Here is a 23,128-nt window from a genome sequence, read left to right as displayed (position 1 = left end):
AGTGAACAACTACAAATTCATAGGAAGAAACGGATGGCGCTCGATAATAACCACTATAGCCATAGATGGAACGCCCATTTGCCCTTTACCCGGACCCGGAAACCCCCTGTTGGGGGTCGTCGGATCGGACCAGACTTTGCCCATGGTGTCGTGTTGCTGGTGTCTCGAGCGAGGAGATGCAAATCACGAATGGGTGGGTGCATATTGTCCTAGGAGGATCCGCGGAGGTTGTGGCATCGCCGTTATCAGGAGATGCCGGTGGTGGACGAATCATGGAGGCTGATGAGGCGAATCTGGCCGGAGATGTCAAAACCGCTGAGGGTCCGCCGTCGCAACTCGGCCTGATAAGAGATAAAGATAGGAAATGGAGTGATTGGGGTCCATTTTCGGAATCCATGCCCTTTAAATTAATTGCATTTTGTCTGGAGAGGCCAATGGATCTGATGATGATCGTCATCTGTTGCGGGAAAAACCTCACCACGGTCAGGATATGCCGAAGAGTGGGAGGTCATGCCGTGGCTTCAGGGCGTGGGGAGCCCTTGGGATGACGTCTGTGCAAGATGAAAGAGACCCCCCATGGTGGCACTAACTGAGGCACCCCAGGATGAGATGATAGTAAGTTGAAATGTCAAAAGGCTATAATGCCGGGAGCCAATGACACTCTATTCTTTCGAACTGCTTGGCAGTGTAGGAGCATGAAAGCATCATCACCAAGTCCAACTTAGATGGAAGTCATGAAGCATGGCCGCTATAACATTGTTCCGGCGCATCATCTCAGTGGTTCAGAGAGCAGCAATTCAGAGCCTCCAATCCCCACATCCCGGCTACCTGGTCGGGTACGTACCAGGCCTCATGTAGGGCACCCGCCAACCTCTGACCGTACGCAACCCGAAAGTCAGTAATAACATCAAACTTCAAACATCGATCCGACTCGCCCTGCCTCTTCGCAATTCCTCCGTCCTGGCCTGACGGAAGCACCCATGTCGGCTCTGTTGCCCTGTCTGCAGTACCACTTTCTGGGAAAATACATCCCTTAGCAGTCCGCGCGCGCCGAATGTAGCGCCGCCCTCCACCCACCTCAGATACGACATACACACACCCAACTACCCCAAGTCGCGAATACCCTCCCACTCTTGTGTGGCTAGCCATGGATCGCGCAAGGAAGCGTATGCCTTTTTCATTCTTCTCCTCACTGGGACAGAGAGCTTATCATATTCCCAGGCGAACTGCGCGCTTTGAACGACAAGGCATGGGATGGCGAAAAAGGTGTGAATCACTTCCCATGTCTACCCCACCACTCCCCCCCGCTCCCGCCTGTTGACATCCGATAATATAGATCTCTTCCCTTTTGGGAAGACGCTCGACTCGTCTCTCAAGAAGAATACCGCTTTTATTAAACGACTGCGAACCGCCATCACCGCTGCTACCCTCAGCACCTTCCTCCAGGAAATCCGAACTCTCAGCTTGCACAAGTACCTCTCCGAGATTATATCCGCCTGTTATGAAGGACTATGCAGACTCAAGTCGCCCGGCGAGATCGAGGCTGGCGTCGAGATTGTCAGCGCTCTACACCAGCGCTTCGGTCCGAGCGAGTTCACGGAATACCTAGCTTGGCTGCTTGGCAAGGGCATGGCGACACCAGATAAGAGTATCCTCAAGGCTCTGGCTCCCGAAGCTCGCGAGAAGGAAGAGAAGGAGCGCATCACCCGCCAGCGCGCATTGCTCCGTGTGGTGACCGAACTCTGGCTGGTTGGTGTTGTAAGGACTCTCGACGATGTAAGCCGACCCGACGATGCGACAAAGGGGGCAGCAGGCAAGGTCGCCGAGCTCAAGACTCGAACGAACAAAGGTGCCGGTGCAGACCCCTTCCCATTGGAAGTGCTTAAGGACCTCCTTGGATACGATCGCGAACACGCAAATCTCCCACTCCTCGTCATCTTTGTCAAGTCATTCGGCTGGGATATTCTAGGGGTCAAGCCGAGTGGTGCGGATGGACGAAAAACGGTTGAGGAAGACGGCACAACTGAGGGCAACGAGGACACCAATGATGAGAAGGACGAAGGTGGAATGTCTTCCGACTCAGATCAACCATTTACTGAACCCGAGATGCGAGAGCGTTTCAGGAGTGTTCTCAAGAAGTACTTCGACGACGTCAAAGGGCACATCACTCGAGATCAAAAGTCTATTCAGTCACAAGCTCGACGCAATGCCGAGGCGTACGTCAAGTCTGGCGAGGTTTTTGAAGATCGACAGGCAAATTATGAGAAACAGGTCAAGGCTCAGGAGCGCCTAGTTTCCAACGCCCAAGTTATCGCAGATGCCATTGGGGCTGATATGCCTGACTTGAAGGATTCGGACGACTCACTCGGCGCATTCAATGGGTCAATTGGTCTAGTCAAGACCGGCGATTACTTGCGTTCGATGGGTGACGGAGCTGGTATCTGGGAGGACGAAGACGAGCGCCGCTTCTACGAAAACTTGGTCGACCTTAAAGGCAAGGTTCCGCCTATTCTGCTCGAAGACGGCAAGAAGAAAAAGACCGACACGGATGAACAAGTTGGCAAGAAGATTGATCCTGCCGAGGCCGCTGAGGCTGCCAAACCTGCTGATAGTGCTGATGATCAGTCAACGGCAATCGCCAACCGAACCATTGGTGCCCAGGTTGATGCTCTCCTTGCTCGCCTGCCAGAGCTGACCAACAAGGACGTTGTCGACCAGACAGCGATTGACTTTTGCTTCCTCAATTCCAAGGCTTCACGCAACCGTCTTGTCAAGGCTTTGACCGAGGTTCCCAAGGGTCGGAGTGATTTGCTTCCATCATGGTCTCGTCTTGTTGCTACACTTGGACGGTACATGCCAGATGTTCCCAAGGGCCTTGTGGACTATCTCGATGCAGAATTCCGAAGTCTACAAAGGCGAAAGGAGAAGGACTTCTTGGGCCAGGTTCGACTGAGCAACATTCGATATCTCGCCGAGCTGACCAAGTTTGGCATCGTCCCTGAACACGTCGTCTTTCACTGCTTGAAGGTGAGTCTCGATGATTTCTCGCGCATGAACATTGAGATTCTGTGCAATCTCATTGAGAACTGCGGTCGATATCTTCTTCGCAACCCCGAGACGGCTCCCCGTATGGTGAGCTTCCTCGAGACTCTCCAGCGCAAGAAGTCTGTTCAGCACATTGGACAGCCTGAGCGTATGCTTATCGACAACGCCGTCTACTATGTCGACCCGCCTGAGAGGCCGGCTATTGAACAGAAGGAACGGACACCAATGGAACTCTTTGTTCGCAAATTGATCTATGTTGATATGACCAAGAGAAATTACAGCAAGATTTTGAAGCAAATCAGGAGACTCCACTGGGAAGAGACAGAGGTTCGTATCCCTTGCTTCTCTATATACCGGAGACTAACGTGGTTTAGGTTGTTGCCATTTTAGAAAAGGTCTTCTCAAAGCCTGGCAAGGTCAAATATGGCAGTGTCCATCTCCTTGGAATTCTGCTGAGCGCCCTCTATCGCTATCATCCTGCATTTGTTGTCAAGGTCATCGACAACGTCATTGAGTCCGTAACCTTTGGGTTGGAGCAGAATGACTACAGATTCTATCAGCGACGCATAGCGGAAGTCAAGTATCTTGGCGAGCTCTACAATTACCGCATGCTTGAGCACCCAGTCATCTTCGACACCATGTACAAGATCATGACATTCGGATATGGTGGGCCCATCAACTCCTATTCAACAGGGCATATGACTTATTACTTCACAGGTGGTCCGCCCATCCCTGGCAAGTTCAACCCGCTTGATCCTCCGGATGACTTCTTCCGCATTCGCCTTGTCGCAACTATGCTGGAGACTTGCGGAATGTTCTTCAACCGAGGTGCAGCAGGCAAGAAGCTGGACTACTTCCTCTCTTTCTTCCAGGTATAAAGTTTTCTATTCAGCGGACAACGTCTTCCTACTAACTCGCACAAGTATTACATCTTCACAAAGGGGCCTCTGCCTATGGACATCGAGTTCTTAGTGCAAGACACGTTTCATCTCACCCGTCCACAATGGAAGCTCGCTGCTAATTTGGATGAAGCCGTCAAGGCGTTTCAACTTGCTGTCGCCCAAGATCAGAAGTCGGCTGGCCTTGACAAGACAGCCGATATGGATGACGCCACTAGTGATCCTTCGTCCGATGATGACAACGGCGACAACGATGATGTGGATGGTGATGACAACGACGATAGCGCCTCCGAAGAGGAGGATGCAGATGTGAGCCAGGCAAGCACCAAGCACCATGGTTTAGCTAACAAGCGGTTCCAGGACGTTGAAGAGGAGTCTGACAGCGAGAGCACTTTTGAGGAAGAAGCTATTGTTGTCACTCGACAGGAAGAGGAAGTTGACCCTGAAGACGAGGCTGACTTTGAACGTGAGTATGCCAAGCTGATGGCCGAGAGTCTGGAGTCGCGCAAGTTTGAGCGCAAACAGCTCTTCGACGTGCCACTCCCAGTCCGAGCCAAGAATCGTGAAGCACCATCCTCAGCAGAAGGGGCCAGCAATGAAGCCCCTCCCAACCACACTATGGCGTTCTCGCTACTCACCAAGAAAGGCAACCGTCAGCAGGTAGGAATATTTCTATTGGCTGAGATCATGACCGTGATGGCTAATCACGCACCAGACACGAACCGTCGAGCTGCCATCGGACTCGACTTTTGCAATCGCTATGAAGAACCAGCAGCAGGCTGAACGGGAGGAACAGCAGCGCATCAAGAACCTGGTGCTCAACTATGATCTTCAGCAGAACGAAGATCCGGATGGTGGTACAGACCCTGGCTCCCCAGAACTTATTCGCAATGTCAATATTCACATGTCAACTCAGGCAACGAACGGCCGGCGACGTACTATCACAACCGTCTGGAAAGGTCGAACAAGGACCGCGGGCAAAGGTCCAGGAAACTCCAGCTCAGCGATGTCGATTGGTAGACGTGTCAGGATGGGTAAGGTTCACAACTAATCTAGCCTCGGGCTCTCATCCTTCTTGGAGGACATGAGAAAGATGGTGACTCTGATGAGTATCCTCCATCTTGATTGTACCTCTATCTACAGGTCAAGATCATTCACACGGTCAACGCGCGCCCGATTCGCGCCACGCGTACACACTCACCGAGTCGGATAGCACCACTCGCCAGCTAACTAAAAAGCACCTGGCATGATCCGTTCCGAGCGTCATGCCTGAATCGCCATGGGTTCGAGGACAAAAAGGGCCATCATCATATCCCTCGGGACATGCTGAACGCCTCGTTTGGCAATGGCCAGGCAGACGCCCCCTTTTACTCGTCACCAGAGAGCTGTGAGAGTTTGCACGGTTGATGATGCCAGGGGAGGGTGTACTTGTCAGGGAGCCGTCGCGACGAACGAAAACCTATCAAGCATTTTCATGGGTCTGATGATCTTGACAGGCTGTTGCCGTAAAGACACCGCATATTGCTTGACACCACGAAATGAGATTTAGGTATCTGCGAATACGTCAGGTCGCTAGATGTGTTAGTTCGCTATAACCGAAAAAACAAACGTGCTCTATAAACGCTATTGATTCAGATATACTACTGTATTCCTTGGCCACTGCGGTGTGAGTGCTTCGAAGGTCATATTGGACTGCCAACAACGGAACTCACGTCGTATCCAATATCTGTTTGCCCTGATGGGAGACTTGTTTGCCTGCTCAAATGCTGCATACGGCTATTATCTGGCTAGTATGTTTCATTTATACTCGTTCTAGCAGTCGCCTGGCAATATTCATCCCGACATGTACACTGCTTCAAGAGCAAACTTCCATCAAGGTGGTGATGGTGATACCTACCTTCCCCCAATCGTGTCTTCCCTCTCAAGCTTCCCTCGCACCTTCCACACTCCAGTTCTCCCAGATCAAATCGTCCCCTTCCGTTCCGTACTCACCTCGAGTGGCTTGACATCTCCAGCTGTCAACTCACTCCGTTTGTAACACCCTTCGCCTCCTCTCATTCGAGACTCGCCATTACATGCGGGCAGCCGTCGGGCGCCCACTCGCTCACGGCAGCGCCACATTAAGGAGGTGGTCAATTTTGGAAGAATTCGTCCATCCGTCTTGGCTCCCGCGAGCTGTGAGGCTCTTTGCCGTGGTGAGCCTGCGGATCCTCGCTCTTCCGGTGTCGAGGGTGAGGCCGTCCGTCCGTTCCGCAACTCGTTGACCTTGGGCACCCCTTCCAGGTCGTGCTCACCTTCTCTCAGCCTCTGTCTCTGGGAAAACACTTCCCAGCGGGATACAACCCAGTCAAGTGCTCGGAAGGCATTGATACTATCCCGTTGCAATCATGGCGGTGCTGGATGACTGGCCTTTGGAAGACGTACGTATGCATGCATCCGAGTGATGCCCACTCTTCCTATATCAAAGCTGATCCGTTTCCAAAAGATTGTCTACACAAGTATCGTCGGTGTGGTTCTGGTGATGGCTTGCCTCGAGTGGTTTCTCTGGCTGGCAGCTTTCGTTTACTGCCTTATCAAGGTCTTCCGGAAGGCAGAACATTGGTCTATCAATGTACTTTGCATCGTTGTTGGCGTCGTATTTGTTTTACTCCGGTAAGTTGACGGCTTCTACTTTACATCGAAAGACACAGACTAACTCATTCAAGCGCCATCTTCCTTCCAATCATGGTAGTGACGCTGCCATTACCGAGTCAGGTTACCAAGCTATGGCCAGAAGAGATGGTGGCGTTTCTCCAGTGGTTCGCCTTTTGGAGTTTCGCCATACTGCTCACAGTCCCTTGGCTGTTCTGCATCTATCAGCTTGTGACCAATCAACTCGGCCGGACGAAGCGCATCAAGCAGGTTCTCGACGATGTGACTGCGCCGAAAGTCGTTGTTGTGATGCCTTGCTATCGAGAAGAACCCGAAGTCCTCATCAAAGCTATCAATTCGGTCGTCGATTGTGACTATCCAGCCGCATGCATCCACGTTTTCTTGTCCTTCGACGGCGAGCAAGAAGACGAGCTATATCTCAACACCATCGACCACCTTGGTGTGTCACTCACAATGGAGTCGTATCCTAAGAGCATCGACGTAAGCTACCGCTCGGCTCGCATAACCGTTTCTCGATTCCCTCATGGAGGCAAGCGTCACTGTCAAAAGGTGACTTTCAAGCTCATTGACAAAGTTTACGAGCAATACCTCAAGCGAAACGACAATCTATTCATCCTCTTTATCGACTCGGATTGCATCTTGGACAAGGTTTGCCTTCAAAGCTTTGTCTACGACATGGAACTCAGTCCCGGCAATACTAGAGACATGCTGGCCATGACTGGCGTCATCACCTCGACGACGAGAAAACACAGTGTTATCACCCTGTTACAGGACATGGAGTACATACATGGACAGCTGTTTGAGCGGACTGTCGAATCCGGGTGTGGCTCTGTCACTTGCCTACCTGGTGCGCTGACGATGTTACGGTTCTCGGCCTTCCGGCGGATGGCCAAGTACTACTTTGTGGACAAGACGGAGCAGTGTGAGGATCTGTTCGACTTCGCCAAGTGTCACTTGGGAGAGGATCGCTGGCTGACACATCTCTTCATGATCGGAGCCAAGAAGCGGTACCAGATCCAGATGTGCACGTCGGCATTCTGCAAGACAGAAGCTGTTCAAACCTATCGGTCCCTGATTAAGCAGCGGCGCCGATGGTTCCTTGGCTTCATCACCAATGAAGTATGCATGTTGACGGATTGGCGCCTGTGGAAGCGATACCCAATCCTCATTCTAGTTCGGTTCATGCAAAACACCATCCGGACGACGGCCTTGCTCTTCTTTATCATGGTCCTAGCCCTAATGACAACAGTCAAGAAAGTGGACGATCTTCCCGTGGGATTCATTGCCATCTCTCTAGGCCTCAACTGGATGCTGATGCTATACTTTGGGGCGAAGCTCCGACGGTTCAAAATCTGGCTGTACCCGCTCATGTTTATTCTGAACCCGTTCTACAACTGGTATTACATGGTGTACGGGATCTTCACGGCAGGGCAGCGAACATGGGGTGGACCGCGAGCGGATGCTGCAGCAGCAGACACGCACACGACCGCACGGGAAGCTGTGGAACAGGCTGAAAAGCAAGGCGATGAGCTGAACGTGGTCCCAGAGACATTCAGAGCAGCACGCGAAGCTCGCAGAGCAGCATCAAAGCGAGAGTCGGCCGCAACGAGCAGTCTCGGACGGTCCAGGAGCGTAGTGCGGCCACCGGACAAGATTGATGGCAAGTTCTCAGCTCGTCAGAAGACAGCATCTGGGACATATCTGCATCCAGATGAGCTGGATGCAAGTGCAGAGGATGTCGAGTCAGGGACATACACCAGATCCCAGTTACGGGAGCGAGACTCTTTTGACAGTATCATATCTAGCGGAAGCATAGGCTTTGGGGTGTGCACGCCGCGACGAATGAAGCTTCTCATGGGTGAAGAAGATCGTCGCAAGTACGAGATTGCGCAACAGATGCAAACGCAGGCTTCAGAAGTGGGCAACATGCAGGCGGTTCAGTCTGGCCGGGAACTCTCGGATTCACCTCTGAGACGAGCAAACTATCTGGCCAGTACGAATGCAAGGCATCTACATGACCAAGGGCAGTACGGTCGAGTTTCCCAAGGCGAGTTAAACGAGGGGTCCAATATTGGCTCAACGGAGGATGTGGCTGGTCCAACCCAGGAGAGAGGGCAATCCAGGCTTGGTGAGAATATGTCGTTTGCGAGCCGGATGGCAAGAGGATTGAAGCAAAGCAGATAAAAAGACGACAGTTTACTCGAGATGAGCTGCAACATATTAGCTAGTAAGTGCTGCAGATGGGAGTCAGATAGGTCTATGCTAGATGAAGCTATTTTGGTGGAAGAGGTAACGTTATGTGGTGCAGATTGTTGACATGCCGATCTTGCATGGCCATTGACAAGTCAGGGTCGTACGGTCTACCCCGCAATATTGGAGCCAGACAGCCCGTCCATGACAAGATAATTTTAGAGGGAAGTCCGGAGATGAGGATGAGCGGAAGGATGAGGTTGCTGGCGTGGGATGAGATGAGGCAAAACAGACCAGACCGGTGGGTAGGAGGAGAGGGTTGACATGAAACGTGATGCATGGGTGGACGGTGATTTAGAAACAGGTTCTGCCAGTGGGATGGTGAATAATGCGTTATCATGACAAGCTCTTATTATTGAGGCCCGCATGAATGGATCACAACTCGGCTCGGTTGTCCAGGGTAGAGAGCCCAACGATGATCACAAGGAAGCATCTGGTTTGTCGGTGAGCCAGTGGAAGGGCAGCGGAGCGAAATATGCCTGATGTTAGTTGTTAAAGGCTTGGCACGAGTTGAAAGGTTGTGTCAAAGTCATGCAAATTAATGTTGAGGGCTGGGTAGTTGTTAGTCATGGAGGGTTAGCCGGGTTTTAAGGCCGCAATCCACGGGATGAATTTAGGGTCTGTGAGGTTCGTGTGTACCACGGAGGAGATATTGTCGAGGGAAGATGCTTAACATGTCTTGATGCTATTATACCTAGGAGTCGGGTCGTTGCTGGGGTCTCGTCTCGCCTGGTCACCTCTGCCCCTCTATCAATAACAGCTTGCCTCACCTTGGGGAGCGGGGGAGGGGCAGCGTCTTTCGCCCAGGCACTTTTCTCCTCCCCTTGCTAGCACAAATCATTTTTTTCAACCAGACGAGGCGAAGTCTCTAGGTTGCCTTGGACACGAGTCAAAAAAAAAAAAAAAAAAGGTACATCTGACATGCAATGACCCAATTGCGACTTTGATTAGGCGCCTTGGTGCTTTGGCTCGGTGGAGATGTAAGAGGTACCACCCCTGTAAATTGCCTACGTCTTTTTTTCTCTTTCTTTGCCTTGCAGCTGGAGCTGGCAGAATCGCAAAGAAGACTATCGTCGTTTCCAGATTCTGATGGATGGCAACAACGGGGACCCTGGACGTTATATCTATTCCCACTCTGTTTTCTAGGCAGAGAGGGGAGATAAGTTAAAGACTGAATAGAATAAATAGTTTGCTCTTATGCATTACTCGCATTCTCTTTGTATCCTTTGTTCTGAAAGGAAAGAAGGAGGAAAAGACGCATCTTCTCGAATCGCCTCGAATCCAAAACTGCAAAGGTAGACCATACCTGGTTTACATCATCGCACTACACTGCATCTACACCACGTCGCACATCGACCCGCAGGTACCTTCTACCTGATTCATTCTTCCCGGCTACCGGGAAACCCACTGAAAGAAACCGAATTTTCCTGTTTAGCCACTGTTTTTGGGGCCCTCTCTCAGTAAGCGGCTTCCCCGACCCAAGGCTTGCTAGGTTGCCCCTCCCCTCCTTCACTTCCCCTCCACCAAAGGAAAGGAAAGGGAAAAAAAAAACCACAAGCCAAACCTGCGGCCCAACTCCCCCCCTCCATCCTCACGATCTATTCCTGCCCTTGCGCTCGCCCTCTCTCTCTTGTTGAGCATTTGCGCGCATCGCTCACCCCCTTCTCTCCTCTTATTTCTTTCCCTTACCTTTAATACCCTCAGTTTGTGTGCGTGGGCAGATTCCCACCAGTCGAAATCATGAGTGTCGTTGGTAAGTTGCTTGTTGCCCTCTTCTTTGCTTTCGCAGCCTGTCCCGCAATCCGCTATCGCTTCCTACCTGCCGCCCACCTTCGGTCTGCGGGAGTGATAGCCTCATCTTGTATCCCGGATAAGCTTTGCTGACCATGGCGCTTTGTCTTCTACAGGTGTCGATTTCGGAACCCTCAAGACCGTCATTGCCGTCGCCCGCAACCGCGGCGTCGATGTGGTGCGTATACTCCCCGTCGTCCTGATCGACCACCGACCGTCCCGTCATCTGCGGTCGATAGGATGAACACACAATAACAAGTTCACCTTTGGCTGACTCTTGCTCTCTCACACAGGTCACCAATGAAGTCTCAAACCGAGCTACTCCGTATGTTATCCCCTCCCTCTTGACCCCGCCGTCAAATCAAAACAACCCCGCCATCATCAATCAGGAAACATGTTTACTGACAGCTCTCGCTCTACAGTTCCTTGGTAGGCTTCGGCCCCAAGTCTCGCTACCTCGGTGAGGCGGCCAAGACCCAGGAGATCTCCAACCTCAAGAACACCGTCGGCTCCCTCAAGCGCCTCGCCGGCCGATCTTTCAACGACCCCGACGTTCAGATTGAGCAAAAATACATCACCGCTGCCCTTGCCGATGTCAATGGCCAGGTCGGCGCCGAGGTCAGCTACCTTGGCAACAAGGAGAAGTTCACGGCCACCCAGCTCGTCGCCATGTACCTGAGCAAGATCAAGTCTACCGCCGCTGCCGAGCTCAAGCTGCCCGTGTCCGACATTTGCATGAGCGTGCCTCCGTGGTTCACTGACATCCAGCGCCGCGCACTCATCGATGCTGCCGACATCGCCGGCCTCAAGCTCCTCCGCCTCATCAACGACGGCACTGCCGCCGCCCTGGGTTGGGGTATCACCAAGCTCGACCTCCCCGGCCCCGAGGAGCGCCCCCGCCGTGTTGCCTTTATCGACATCGGCCACAGCAGCTACACCGTCTCCATCGTCGAGTTCAAGAAGGGTGAGCTCGCCGTCAAGGCTACCACCTGGGACAAGGACTTTGGCGGCCGAGATTTCGACCGCGCCCTGGTCGAGCACCTCGCCAAGGAGTTCAAGGGCAAGTACAAGGTCGACATCATGACCCACGGCCGTGCCCTCGCCCGCACAATCGCCGCCGCCGAGAAGACCAAGAAGATCCTGTCTGCCAACCAGCAAGCTCCCGTCAACATCGAGTCGCTCATGAACGACATTGATGCCTCCGCCATGATCACCCGCCAGGAGTTCGAGGCCATGATCGAGCCTCTCCTCGTCCGCACCCAGGCTCCCCTCGAGCAGGCCCTCGCCCAGGCCAAGCTCACCAAGGAGGACATCGACATCATCGAGGTTGTCGGTGGCGGTTCTCGAGTCCCTGCCCTGAAGGACAGAATCCAGGCCTTCTTCGGCAAGCCCCTCTCCTTCACCCTCAACGCCGACGAGGCTCTTGCCCGTGGCTCCGCCTTCAGCTGCGCCATTCTCTCCCCCGTCTTCCGTGTCCGCGACTTCGCCGTTCAGGACATCATCAGCTACCCCATCGAGTTCGCCTGGGAGAAGGCTCCCGATATCCCCGACGAGGACACCAGCCTGACTGTCTTTAACAAGGGCAACGTCATGCCTTCCACCAAGATCCTCACCTTCTACCGAAAGCAGCCCTTCGACCTCGAGGCTCGCTATGCTCAACCCGAGGACCTTCCCGGCAAGACCAACCCCTGGATCGGCCGCTTCTCTGTCAAGAATGTCAAGGCCGACGGCAAGGACGACTTCATGATCTGCAAGCTTAAGGCGCGTGTCAACATCCACGGTGTTCTGAACGTTGAGAGCGGCTACTATGTTGAGGACCAGGAGGTTGAGGAGGAGGTCAACGAGGAGGGTGATAAGAAGGATCCCGATGTGAGTTTTCTCGAGTCCATGTCACATCCCAACATTCCCGCCCCGGGCCAGAGCCCGGAATCTCCTTCATCATCCGCGTCAGTCGGAGATGGAGGTGGTAACCAACCCGCTAAACGTCAACGTCTCGACGAGGATGTACGGGTCAGCTCGCCTTGGCCCCCGACCGTTGTTCCCAAAGTTTCAGTCGAATCTGTACCAGAACCCCAATCGCTAACATCTGCTTCCCTCAAGGCCATGGAGACCGACAAGGATGCCCCCAAGAAGACCCGCAAGGTCAAGAAGCAGATCCGCAAGGGTGATCTGCCCATCTCGACTGGCACTGCTTCGCTCGACGAGGCTGCCAAGACTGCCCTGCTCGAGAAGGAGGCCGCCATGGTGATGGAGGACAAGCTTGTTGCCGACACCGAGGAGAAGAAGAACGAGCTCGAGGCCTACATCTACGACCTCCGTGCCAAGCTCGACGACCAGTACGCCGACTTCTCCAGCGAGGAGGAGAAGCAGACTATCAAGGCCAAGCTCGAGGCCACTGAGGTATGTTTTGGATTCCGATTCTGGATTCTGTGATGATCAAGACAATGATGCTGACTATGCCTTCAGGACTGGCTCTACGATGAGGGTGATGATACCACTAAGGGTGTCTACATCGCCAAGATCGACGAGATCCGTGCCATGGCTGGACCCATCGTCCAGCGCCACTTTGAGAAAGTCGAGGCGGAGCGACAAGCCGCTCTCGAGCGAGCCGAGGCCGAACGGGCTGCGAAGAAGGCTGAGGAGGATGCTCGCAAGGCTGAGGCTGAGAAGGACCAAGAGATGAAGGACGCTGATGCTCCGCAACAGGGTGGCGAGGCTGACCCCCAGTAAGTTGTGAGAGGAAGAAGATCATGACACAGCTGTACGGTATACCTCGGCTGTGGTCACGCACATGATATGAGATGAATGATGCCCGAAAAATATGTCAAAAGAGGCCACGAAGAAAGAATTGGAGGAAGAAATAGAGCATGTTAACGGTTGCAACGGCTTTTTATTGGGAGAGGGAAGAGGGAGGGATCATCATGACGGATATGTTACCCGCTGTTAGACCACTTTTGCCTTTTGTAGCTAGGATCCATACACTCAGGCTTGGTTCAAGTCTTGGAGCCTTTGGACTTTGCCCGTATCATTCTTTGAACAGTGCCATGTCGGTGAGAGAGACGAGGGAGGTGAGGTGGCGTGAGGTGAGGTGAAATAACGGTGAGTGGACGAGACAGGGGGGGCTAGTTCATCAAGTGTTGTGAAGTTGAGTGGTTAGACAAGAGAGGAGAGAAGAGAAGAGAAGAGGAGATGAGTAGAGTAGAGTAGAGTAGAGTTGAGTTTATAGAATAAAGTATTGATTACAAAACTGAGCCATACATGCATGAAGCCATCGACGGATGATGGATGATGGATGTTAGTTGCAACTCGCTTTTGGATATAACCCTCTATATAAAGACCTTTGGACCTTCGAGCGCCTCCGTCTGATGCGTCCTCAATCTTTTTTTTTTGGTTCCCCAAACAATGCAACCGGCATAACATAACATACATGAATGACGTGATTCCATTCTTCGTAAAACAGATGCAATTTCTTTTCTCCATCCCCTCTTCCCTTCCACATGCGCAGTAGCAATCTTCCTCTTCTTGATGGGAGCTTTGACCCGACGCCTGAGCTTTGTCTTGGGAGATTCAAAAGACAGCTTCTGCGAAAAGAGTCACTCGGGTCAAGCTCCCGGCGCCAATGGTGTTGGGTGGGAGGGCCTCGCGCCACCAAGTGTTGCAAGCTCTGCCCCGGTACTCGCCAGGCCAGCTTATGAAATGTCAAAGAGAGGCTTGAGCTTGATGATGAGCTGCCACTCCTCGTTGCTGACCTCCTTTCGGTAGAACTCCTTGAGGGTGTCGATGCTGGCTCGCGAGATGAGACTGTACAGGGTCTCCTCTTCCTCGAGGTGGCGGCCGTACATGGGCTGATTGCCGCCCATCTCGATCTTGACGGCAACAGAAGGCTCCTTTCTCTTGCACACGGGGATCTGCTTGTGCTCTCGCTCGATAGAGGTTCTGTGATTCGTTAGCAAACTGCTGTCTGTATCATGTGAAGTAACTTGAACTCACACTCTGCCCAGCTTGATGATCTCCTTGGCGCCTGTCGTGGGGTTGCTCCTCACGGCGGCGATGGGAGCGTTGATTCTCAGCTGACCTTCAGTAACATCCACACCAATGACGATGGGGTCATTCTTGTTGAAGACCTTGACGGGCTTGAGCACGCAGGGGAAGACGGCCAACATCTTGGACTCCTCCTTCTTCTTCTCCAGCTGCTCGTCCATGTGCTTTGTGAAGGCGTCGAACAGGTGGTAGATAATGTCAGCCGTAAAGATCTTGATGCCCTGGTCCTCGGCGTACTGTTGTGCTTCCTTGTCTACCTTGACGTCGAAACAGAGCATGATGGCGTAGTCAGGAGCCTTCTCCAACATGATACCACACTGCATGACATCACGCTTGTAGACGGGACCGATACCAACGTTGGCCACGGGAATCTTGCAGTCCTTGAGGAAGTCGAGCAAGGCCTCGAGCGAACCAAGAGTCGAAGCCTGGACACTGACACCACGACCCGACTTCTCGACTCGGTTGAACAGGACAGCGAGATCGGACTCGACCTCGTCCTCGATGTCGTCCTCATCATCATCAGGTCCGACAACCATCAAGCGAGAACCAGCGATGGCACCTTCAAGGCCAGGGGCACTGATCTTGACACCCAGAGCGGCCTTGACCTCCTTGTTGTGAACATAAGCAGACTTGAGACGCAGTTCCCTGAGAGGTGCCGGGGTGAGCAGAGCTCTGATGTTTGTCTTGATAGCACCTTCTGTACCGCAGAGTACAATGCGGTCGCCTTCACGCAGGATACCGTTGGAAAGGACGACATCGATGGTCATACCGAAACCCTCAATGGCCTTGACTTCAAGAACGGTGGCCTGGACCTCAGACAGGTACATGAGGGAGCCAACCATACGCTCCTGGGTGAGCTGGACAATGAGCTTCAGCATGTCGGGGACACCCTCACCCGTGTGCGCCGAAGTGGGCACGAGCGAGACGTACTTGGACATGGACTTGTTCTGGTAGAAGAGCTCAGAGTTGAAACCCTGCTCGGCAAAGGCAATCTTGGTCTTCTCCAGACGAGTCTCAAACTCGTTGCGGACGGCCTTGCTCTGAAGAGCCAGACTGTCCTGGAAGCCGTTGTTGTCAACCTTCTTCCAGCCGTAGAGTCGATCAATCTTGTTCAGGGCAACGATGAAGGGGGTCTTGCGCTCTCTCAGCATGCGCATAGACTCGAGGGTCTGAGGCTCGAGACCGTGCATGATGTCGACAACCAGAATGGCGATGTTACAGAGCGAAGAACCACGGGATCGGAGGTTAGAGAAAGACTCGTGACCAGGCGTATCGATGACCAGGAGACCGGGAACCTTGAACTCGAACTTGCCATCAGGATTGACGACGGCCGTCTTTTGTCGAATGGCCTCGACAGGGAAGTATGTAGCACCGATCTGCTGTGTGATACCACCGGCTTCGCCCTCCTGGACGTTGGTCTGTCGGACCTTGTCCAGAAGCTTCGTCTTTCCGGTATCGACGTGTCCCAGAATACAGCAAATAGGGGATCGCAGGTTGTCCTTGGATCGGGCAGCCAGAGCAGCTTGATGAGCCTTCTCACGGCGCTCAGCAGCCTCTCGCTTTCGCTGAAGCTCAGCTTGCTGGGTAGCTGTGGCGGCCTCATCGTCCTCAGACTCCTCCTCAGAGTCCTCGGCCTCTTCATCGTCCTTGGATCCAGAGTCGGCCTTTCCGTTGGCCTTCTCAGCTTCATCCTCGGTGTCAGCATCCCAGCTATCCTTGACATCGCCGTCGGAGGCGGCAGCGGCCTCCCAGTCGTCATCCACGTCGCTTTCAGCGGCAGCCTTCTCAGCCTTGGCCTTGGCCTCGGCTTCAGCCTTCTCACGGGCGGCCTTCTCTTCAGCCTCCTTCAGAGCCTTCTCGGCCTCCAGCCTGGCGCGCTCAGCAGCCTCAGCAAGGGCCTTCTCTTCGTCGGCCTGGTTACGGTCAGTACAACGCAGAGCGGTGAAGCTTCAGATGAGTCCATACCTTTTGTTGAGCTCGGCCCTTCTTCTTCCTGTCTGCCGGCTTGCTCTTGGGAGCCTTCTCTCCACCCTCCGAGGGACCAACCTGGATACCAGCGGCCAACATCTGCTGGAGCTTTCGCTCATTGCGGGCCTTCTCCTCCTTCTGAGCCTTGGTGAGGTACTTGCCCTCCTTCTTGAGCTGATCAATGCGCTCCTTCTCCTTCTGCTTCTTGAGGGCCTTGGCCTCCTCGCGGCGCTTCTCCTCCTCAGCTGCTGCTCGTTCATCCTCCTCGGCCCTAGCCTTAGCCTCGGCCTCGAGGCGGACAGCTTCTTCTCGCTGACGTTTGAGCTCCTCCTGTTGCTTCTGGAGCATAGCAAGGTGGGCAGGAAGCTTCTTCTTCTTGCCACCAGCGGGCTCGGCGGCCGGCGCAGGGGCGGCCTCCTCCTGCTTCTCGGGAGCAGCAGCCTTAGCAGGCTGGGGGGCCTTTGCAGCGGCACCTCCCTTCTTCTTGGCGGCGGCCTGTTGCGGATTGTTAGTAGGGGGACATCAACAAGTAGATGCAGCATCACGTACCTGTTCCTTCTTTCGCTGCTTCTCACGCTCCTTCTTCAGCTTCTCCTTCTCGGCCTTGGTCAAGATGCGACCAGACTCGGCACCATCGTCGTCGGCGGGCTCGGACTGCTTGGCAGGCTGCTTGTTCTGCTTGCCACCTTTACCCTTCTTTTGGGGCAGATCGAACTCGTCGTCCATGGTTGCCTCGACAGGCTCCTTGTTCGCAGGCTCCTCGGCCGGAGCCTCCTCCTCGACGGGAGGAGCTGTGTCGACGATGCCCTTCTTCTTACGCTTCTCCTTGTTCTTGCGCAGGGTGGCCATCAGGCCTCCGGCGCCACCATCGTCGTCGCCGTCGGCGTTGTCGTCACCAGCAGGAGCATCGTTGTCGGCGGCAGGCGGGGCAATGCTCTCGCCAAGCTCGGCCTCCCAGTCGTCCTGCTGGTTCTTCTTGTTTCCCTTCTTCTTGGGCGGCATCTCGGCGGTCTCTGTCGGCTGGTTCGAGAGATGCAGTCGTCGGAGGGGCTCGCGAATGGGCGAAGAAGGAGTTATGGATTTTTTTTCGGGGGCGAAGTAGCCAAAGAAACTTGCCTGCAGACGGACAAGGCAACGGCTCTATCACACAGACAGACAGACACAGCCAGGCACACACAACCTGAACCTCAGCGCCTTAGGTTTGGCTTCTGTATGGTCGGTTTCGCTGCTCGTTCGGCGGGTGGGAGTGGGTTGGGCTACGGGGTTTAGGCGGGGCAGCCCACTACTGTAGGTATCAAGTCCAACGGGAACAGGGCTTCTTGAACAGCTGCGGCGGTGGCGAATCCAGCGCAGGGTAACGTCGTCGGGCTCGTGCGAGTAGCTTATGCGACATGCTCCGTCTCCTCGGGTCTGCAAGGAGATGTGTCACAAGTCGAGTCGAGTCGAGTCTGAGCAGTCAGCCAAAAACTCTGGTGATGCTGTTCGCTAACATGAAAGTTCCAGCGGAGGTTGACGATGAATCAAATCACTTGACTTGCTCTGCGGGGCACTGATGAAACCCAGCAGAAGGAATATTTTGTGAATGTCATATTATGTAATCACCCGAACCTCCCACAACATCACCTCTGAAGCGCCTGACAACTCCATGATATAGCACCACTAAGAAGCAAGGGGTGGTTACTATCCTGCTTTGATTCGCAAGGATAAGCGACTGATATTGAGTGCCCTAGTAATGTTGATAGAACTCTTTTAATATACTGTGGTTCCCTAGGCATCCTGGCTCTTAACGCCCATATATTCATCCTTCAGATAACTGGCGCTAAAATGTGCTCCAAGATCTCGTAGCCCAGCTCGAGATACTTCTCATGCCCATCTTCCCCGTCAGCTCGGAACGCCTCTGTGTGTTGTCCTTCATCGATGCCATCTAGATACTCGCAAAACAAATCCAAGCCATCCCCCATGGAAACCAGCGTTTCCAAAGCACGTCGGTCAAAGCAGCGCTTCAGCACATTGCCGTCAATGTGCATGTTCTCCGGAGCCATCTGAGGCTCGAGATCCAAATCCAAATCCATGTCCTCATCCTCATCCTCCTTCTTTGAGCCATCGTTGCCGGGTTCAAATGGGCAGATGTCTTTGTCGTACTTTGCCAAGTTCTGAACAAGGCGCAAGAATCGCCACAGGTCGAGGCCTATCAGTGCAAAGTGCTGTAGCGAGCCATCGAGGGATACGCCCAACACCTCAGCCTGGTCAACCGTACTGAAGAGGGTGTTGTATTGCCGCTGGCGGTTCGAAGCCGCCCAATATGGGCGTGTGTGCCCGCGCTTGAATTTCCTTATCGACGTGGACAACTTTCCAGAGACGACAACCTCGAATTCCCTGTTACGTTGGCCCCGAGGAACCCAAACTCCAGCAAAGCTTCCCTGGCTGGTCGAGATGAGATTTATTGGCCACTCCCCAAGCTGATCCTCGGAATCCCCCATCTCAACCATATGAGACGTGTACCGCACTACCTGATCAGAATGGATGAGGGAGGCCTCCGCGTGCTCGGATTCAACGTGGAGGTCGATGACCAACATGGAATGCATCGCTGTCAAGGCAAACACTTTGCTCCCCTCCACATGTAGTGACGTGGCAGGAGAGTCTAGTCTGAACTCCTTCATCGGCTTCAGCCTCTTTTCAGCGAGGTCAAGAACCTCCCAGTGCAAGGTATCACCGACGCAAAACAGGAGGCCCACAGCGTCTCCCACAACCGAGAAGACGGGTGCCGAAAAGCCTTTCTTCTTGTACCGGGTCCAATACTGCAGCTCCCTTGATGGCCCATTCTCCGTCTCAATCTTCTGTTCTTTCACAGACACAATCATCAAGCGGCCTTGTTGCGTGGTCACGATGAGGAACGGGAAGGTCTTGCCATCCTTGACATAAAGCCATTCGTTCAAGCCGAAGATCCTGTCTCCTGCATGGCCTAGCCCAGAGATGTGCTGAGATGGTTTCTTGTTCTTGTCGGAAGCACTCGAAATCGTGGCCCCTGAGTCAGGGTCGATGAAGGAAAGGGTCGAGCGATCTTCCTCGTCAAAATGCGCCACCACCAAGCACTTCCAGGTCTGGGAGTAGATGACTCGCACTGGTGTCCCGGCAAGGGGAATGCTGCGGGGAACGGGGCCGACGTGAGGCCAGATATCCACGAGAAGGATCCTTGTTCCAGCCAGCAACATCAAAGACATGTGTTGGGGATAGTTGGAAAGACTGTCCGTGAGGCAATACACTGCGTGAACGGGCGGTGCTGGCAAGGATGGATCACTGGAATCGGTCGGCCAGATAAGGTTCTTGGTCTTGAACTTGGTCTCTTGCTCCGAAAAGTCCGTCATCACCCATAGGCTGTTGTCACAGCAGACGAAGAAGGCAGGGCCTCCGGCAAAGGGACCTGAAGCAGGAGACACCTTTGTAGGTGCCAGGCCAAGCTGTTCAACAGTCATCGAAACATCTTCAATCTCATCGTTTGAGATTCGAACTGTGACCAGGTGGCCGCTCCTGGTTCCGAATCCGAGGATGGTCTTGTTTGGACCATCATTGACTGCCGAGATGCTTGTGAATGCCTCCATCCGGAATTGGAGCTGCTGAGTATCATATTCTAAGAACCAATTAGTTTCCGTAGGCAAAATTGCAATCCAACACGGGGGCCCTACCGCAATGTGACTCCATGCTGTGGCTTCTAGTCTCTTGGCCATCTAGAGTATAATTGAAGATCCACGGTGTACCGTCGATGACGGAGCCTACCACGATGTACGTATCACCTGAGAGAGTGAACAGAGAAAGACATGTAACCTCCCCAGCTGTGTCTACCGAGGCAGCTTTTGTCACATTCATCTGGTCGATCCGTAGGACATCTAGACGTGATGCTTGCCCGTAATGGGAAGAGATGACGACGATGTCGTTCTCGCAACATGCGTTATCTGCAATCAGAGAATCGAGTCCGCAAACATCGCCGTGTGTATGCCGGGAGCTGAGGTTGGTTAGCCATCCCTTGGAGATCTCATATGTAGGTTAAAGAGTGCGGGAAATAAAGCAAGTACTTGCCTTTGTGAGGAGGCAACCAGGCTGGTAGATGTCTCTGTGACCTGCACAATTGTTCCTTGGTCGTTTTGGCAAACTGATATCGTTCGCGAGTTGGTATCAAAGGGCGAGACCTCCGAGGGCAAAGCACTGGCATTGCTGAGATTAGCAGGAAAGTGAAGCACATCAGAAGAATGTGGCATTGAGAGGATGGCATAAAAGCCTCGCTCTCCCTGACTCTCCACGGGAAACATCCATGACTGGCGGACAACCTGGTCGTAGTCAAATTCCAGTCCAATTCTGGCTTGAATGCCCCACCTCAGCTCCGTTAAGCTGGACCGGGGGCCACGGCCTGAGGTACAGAAAATTCGATCCGGCTTTCGAGAAAGAATCGATGACAGTTTAGATCGCCCCGAACGATCCTGGCGTACCACCCCGTCTGTCCAAGAAGAATTTCCATCTGTCGTAGTCATATCGACGACGGGAGACCAGTTGGGGATCGTGCTCACTTGCTGAGGGTCACTCCGAGCGGCAAGCTGTTGTACAAAGTCAGTCGCCTGCGAATTCAGGGGAGTCCTATTAGGTGGGTTTACCTTCCAGATGCCCCCTGGGCCTGATTCGCCACCAATGATGAACACGTCCGAGAAGACATCATAGGCCGTAGTAAAGGCGGTAGAGATATTAGTGCTGATGGTCCCAACGGTGGTCACTGACGGAAGGAGGTCTGCTGAGTCGAGCTCGATATGGGCAATGACGCCGTCTTCGCGTGCCAGATAGATGATGTCCGTCTTTTCAAAGTACTTGTTGAGGCGAAAGGGTCTTGCCCAGGCAGTCCAAAGGGGGCCGGAAGCTCCATGATGCAGGTTGGTCTGGCTAGGAGAGTGCGTTTCCAGAGTGTCAAACGAGGTCGTCCCTGTAAATGCGTTCTTGATAATCCCGATAGCGTTTTCGGAGACAGCGATGAAAGCAGTATTGATTCTCAAAGGTATGATCATTAGCGGCATCCGATGTTCCTTTGGTAGTGGCGTTCCCGCCTTCTCTGTTCTGAGAACGGACTCAACATCATCGTGGAGCTCCCAATCATACACTATCATTCGGGAAGTGTGTGAGCCCCGGGCCACCTCACGCCGGACAACGATGATAAGGAGGATGACGTGGTAGTCATCCTCAGGCCGCGGATACAGAAACTCCAGTTTGTGAATGATTCCATCGGTAATTCGGACCTTGATGTTTTTGACGGGTTGATAATATCCTTGGAGCTGGTACTGAGTGCTCATGTTTGGTAACGTTTCCAGCCCGTATATGACGAATGCGCCCTCGGCAGAACCAGCAGCTATGTAGCGCGAAGATGGGTTGCTAATGAAATGGTATCCTAGGAACTTGAGGTTCCTAGGGCTCTCATACTTGGTGGCGACGAATTCGAGAGTATGATCCGGGAGCTCTCGAACGAAGAGAAATACCATATCACTAGATTCGAGCATCAATACGAGAAGTTGGGGAGGAAGCGGCTGACGGGCATTTGCTTCATGTGGCTTCGAGGCGTCCTGCATGAGAACATCGGCGTCTTCGGTCTTGATAACGCTGGAAGCCGTACCATCGGGGCCGCCCTCAGGGGGCGTTCCGAGAACAAGGGCATTTCGGATTCTGGAGCCAAAGTCGGCTTTTCTTATGACCTCATGGACTTGTCCATCGTCGCGAAGCTCGCTGATTTGAACAAAATGATCCTGTTTCCATTAGTAACAGTCCATCGGGGCAAGTGTAGACAGTAGAAAGGGCGGGACATCTCAACACTGGTGTTCAACTTTCAACCACGAAGGCCACTCCAAACAGTGAGCACACATAATCCCTCTAGATGAAAGCGAGATTGAACTTCTAGGTTTGACAGCAAAAGCACCAGCCCCAGAGCTCAGAGCATTTAAAGTTGTCGCAAGATTCGCACAAGGAAACAAGACTTACGCCGATAAAAGCAACATCATTATGAGAACGGGATCGTATCCAGACGGGAAGAACCCAGTGGACAACGGGGCTCTCGATTAGCGTTCTAGTTAGAACACCACAAACAGGAGGTTCGGCACGGGGCTTGGGGTTGGTCTTGGGCGTGGTGGAGGCTTTCAGGGCATCTTGGAAGTTGACCGTCTCTGTCACCCACTCGCCATCTCTGAGAACACTGCTCTGGAAAGCCATGCTGGCCGCTTCATGGCATCAAAGGGCTGAGAAACTGAAGAAAGGGCGGTGGCCAGAGGAGCGAGATGAGGAGCGTCGGTGATGGGTAGAGAGTCCGAAGGCGGAGAGAAGATTGCTGGCAGAGGAGCAGGCCACGCGGGGCATGCGAGTCGCCCCCAACACTGTGTTAATGGGTGGGAGCAACGAGCATCTAAGTAACGACGGCTTGGACGAGACGAGGTGAATGTTGGTCTCTGGCGGCTCGTCCA

General features: G+C 53.4%; 5 protein-coding genes across 5 annotated transcripts; 3 read left to right on the top strand and 2 right to left on the bottom strand.

Moving 5' to 3' along the window:
* Positions 1 to 1,147: 1,147 nt before the first annotated feature.
* NECHADRAFT_50282 (uncharacterized protein) lies at positions 1,148 to 4,964 on the top strand (the record flags this gene model as incomplete). Its single annotated transcript, XM_003040048.1, has 9 exons — positions 1,148 to 1,166; positions 1,222 to 1,266; positions 1,337 to 3,372; positions 3,420 to 3,711; positions 3,763 to 3,917; positions 3,969 to 4,253; positions 4,305 to 4,604; positions 4,660 to 4,801; positions 4,861 to 4,964. The coding sequence occupies 9 exons, from the start codon at positions 1,148 to 1,150 to the stop codon at positions 4,962 to 4,964; spliced, it is 3,378 nt and encodes a 1,125-aa protein (XP_003040094.1).
* A 1,367-nt stretch (positions 4,965 to 6,331) lies between these two features.
* NECHADRAFT_106423 (glycosyltransferase family 2) lies at positions 6,332 to 8,780 on the top strand (the record flags this gene model as incomplete). The annotated part of the gene is made up of 5 exons (XM_003040047.1): positions 6,332 to 6,364; positions 6,430 to 6,596; positions 6,650 to 7,715; positions 7,771 to 7,774; positions 7,831 to 8,780. The coding sequence occupies 5 exons, from the start codon at positions 6,332 to 6,334 to the stop codon at positions 8,778 to 8,780; spliced, it is 2,220 nt and encodes a 739-aa protein (XP_003040093.1).
* Positions 8,781 to 10,489: 1,709 nt separating this feature from the next.
* Positions 10,490 to 13,649, top strand: NECHADRAFT_72327 (uncharacterized protein). Its single transcript, XM_003040046.1, has 6 exons — positions 10,490 to 10,599; positions 10,754 to 10,815; positions 10,931 to 10,962; positions 11,060 to 12,587; positions 12,738 to 13,037; positions 13,104 to 13,649. Exons 1-6 carry the CDS (start codon positions 10,587 to 10,589, stop codon positions 13,365 to 13,367), a joined length of 2,199 nt encoding a protein of 732 aa, XP_003040092.1. The 5' UTR covers positions 10,490 to 10,586; the 3' UTR covers positions 13,368 to 13,649.
* A 284-nt stretch (positions 13,650 to 13,933) lies between these two features.
* On the bottom strand, positions 13,934 to 18,162 carry NECHADRAFT_64056 (uncharacterized protein). Its single transcript, XM_003039835.1, has 4 exons — positions 17,196 to 18,162; positions 16,644 to 17,141; positions 14,628 to 16,591; positions 13,934 to 14,573 (listed from the first exon to the last, which is right to left on the bottom strand). The coding sequence occupies exons 1-4, from the start codon at positions 17,646 to 17,648 to the stop codon at positions 14,327 to 14,329; spliced, it is 3,162 nt and encodes a 1,053-aa protein (XP_003039881.1). The 5' UTR covers positions 17,649 to 18,162; the 3' UTR covers positions 13,934 to 14,326.
* A 289-nt stretch (positions 18,163 to 18,451) lies between these two features.
* NECHADRAFT_49862 (uncharacterized protein) lies at positions 18,452 to 22,880 on the bottom strand (the record flags this gene model as incomplete). The annotated part of the gene is made up of 5 exons (XM_003039834.1): positions 18,452 to 20,274; positions 20,330 to 20,675; positions 20,717 to 21,232; positions 21,290 to 22,420; positions 22,653 to 22,880. 5 exons carry the CDS (start codon positions 22,878 to 22,880, stop codon positions 18,452 to 18,454), a joined length of 4,044 nt encoding a protein of 1,347 aa, XP_003039880.1.
* Positions 22,881 to 23,128: the final 248 nt, after the last annotated feature.

This window comes from Fusarium vanettenii (assembly GCF_000151355.1).
Source record: "Fusarium vanettenii 77-13-4 chromosome 10 genomic scaffold NECHAsca_82_chr10_2_0, whole genome shotgun sequence".
In the NCBI taxonomy this organism is placed as follows: Eukaryota; Fungi; Ascomycota; class Sordariomycetes; order Hypocreales; family Nectriaceae; genus Fusarium; species Fusarium vanettenii.
This window is presented reverse-complemented; position numbering and strand designations above follow the sequence as displayed.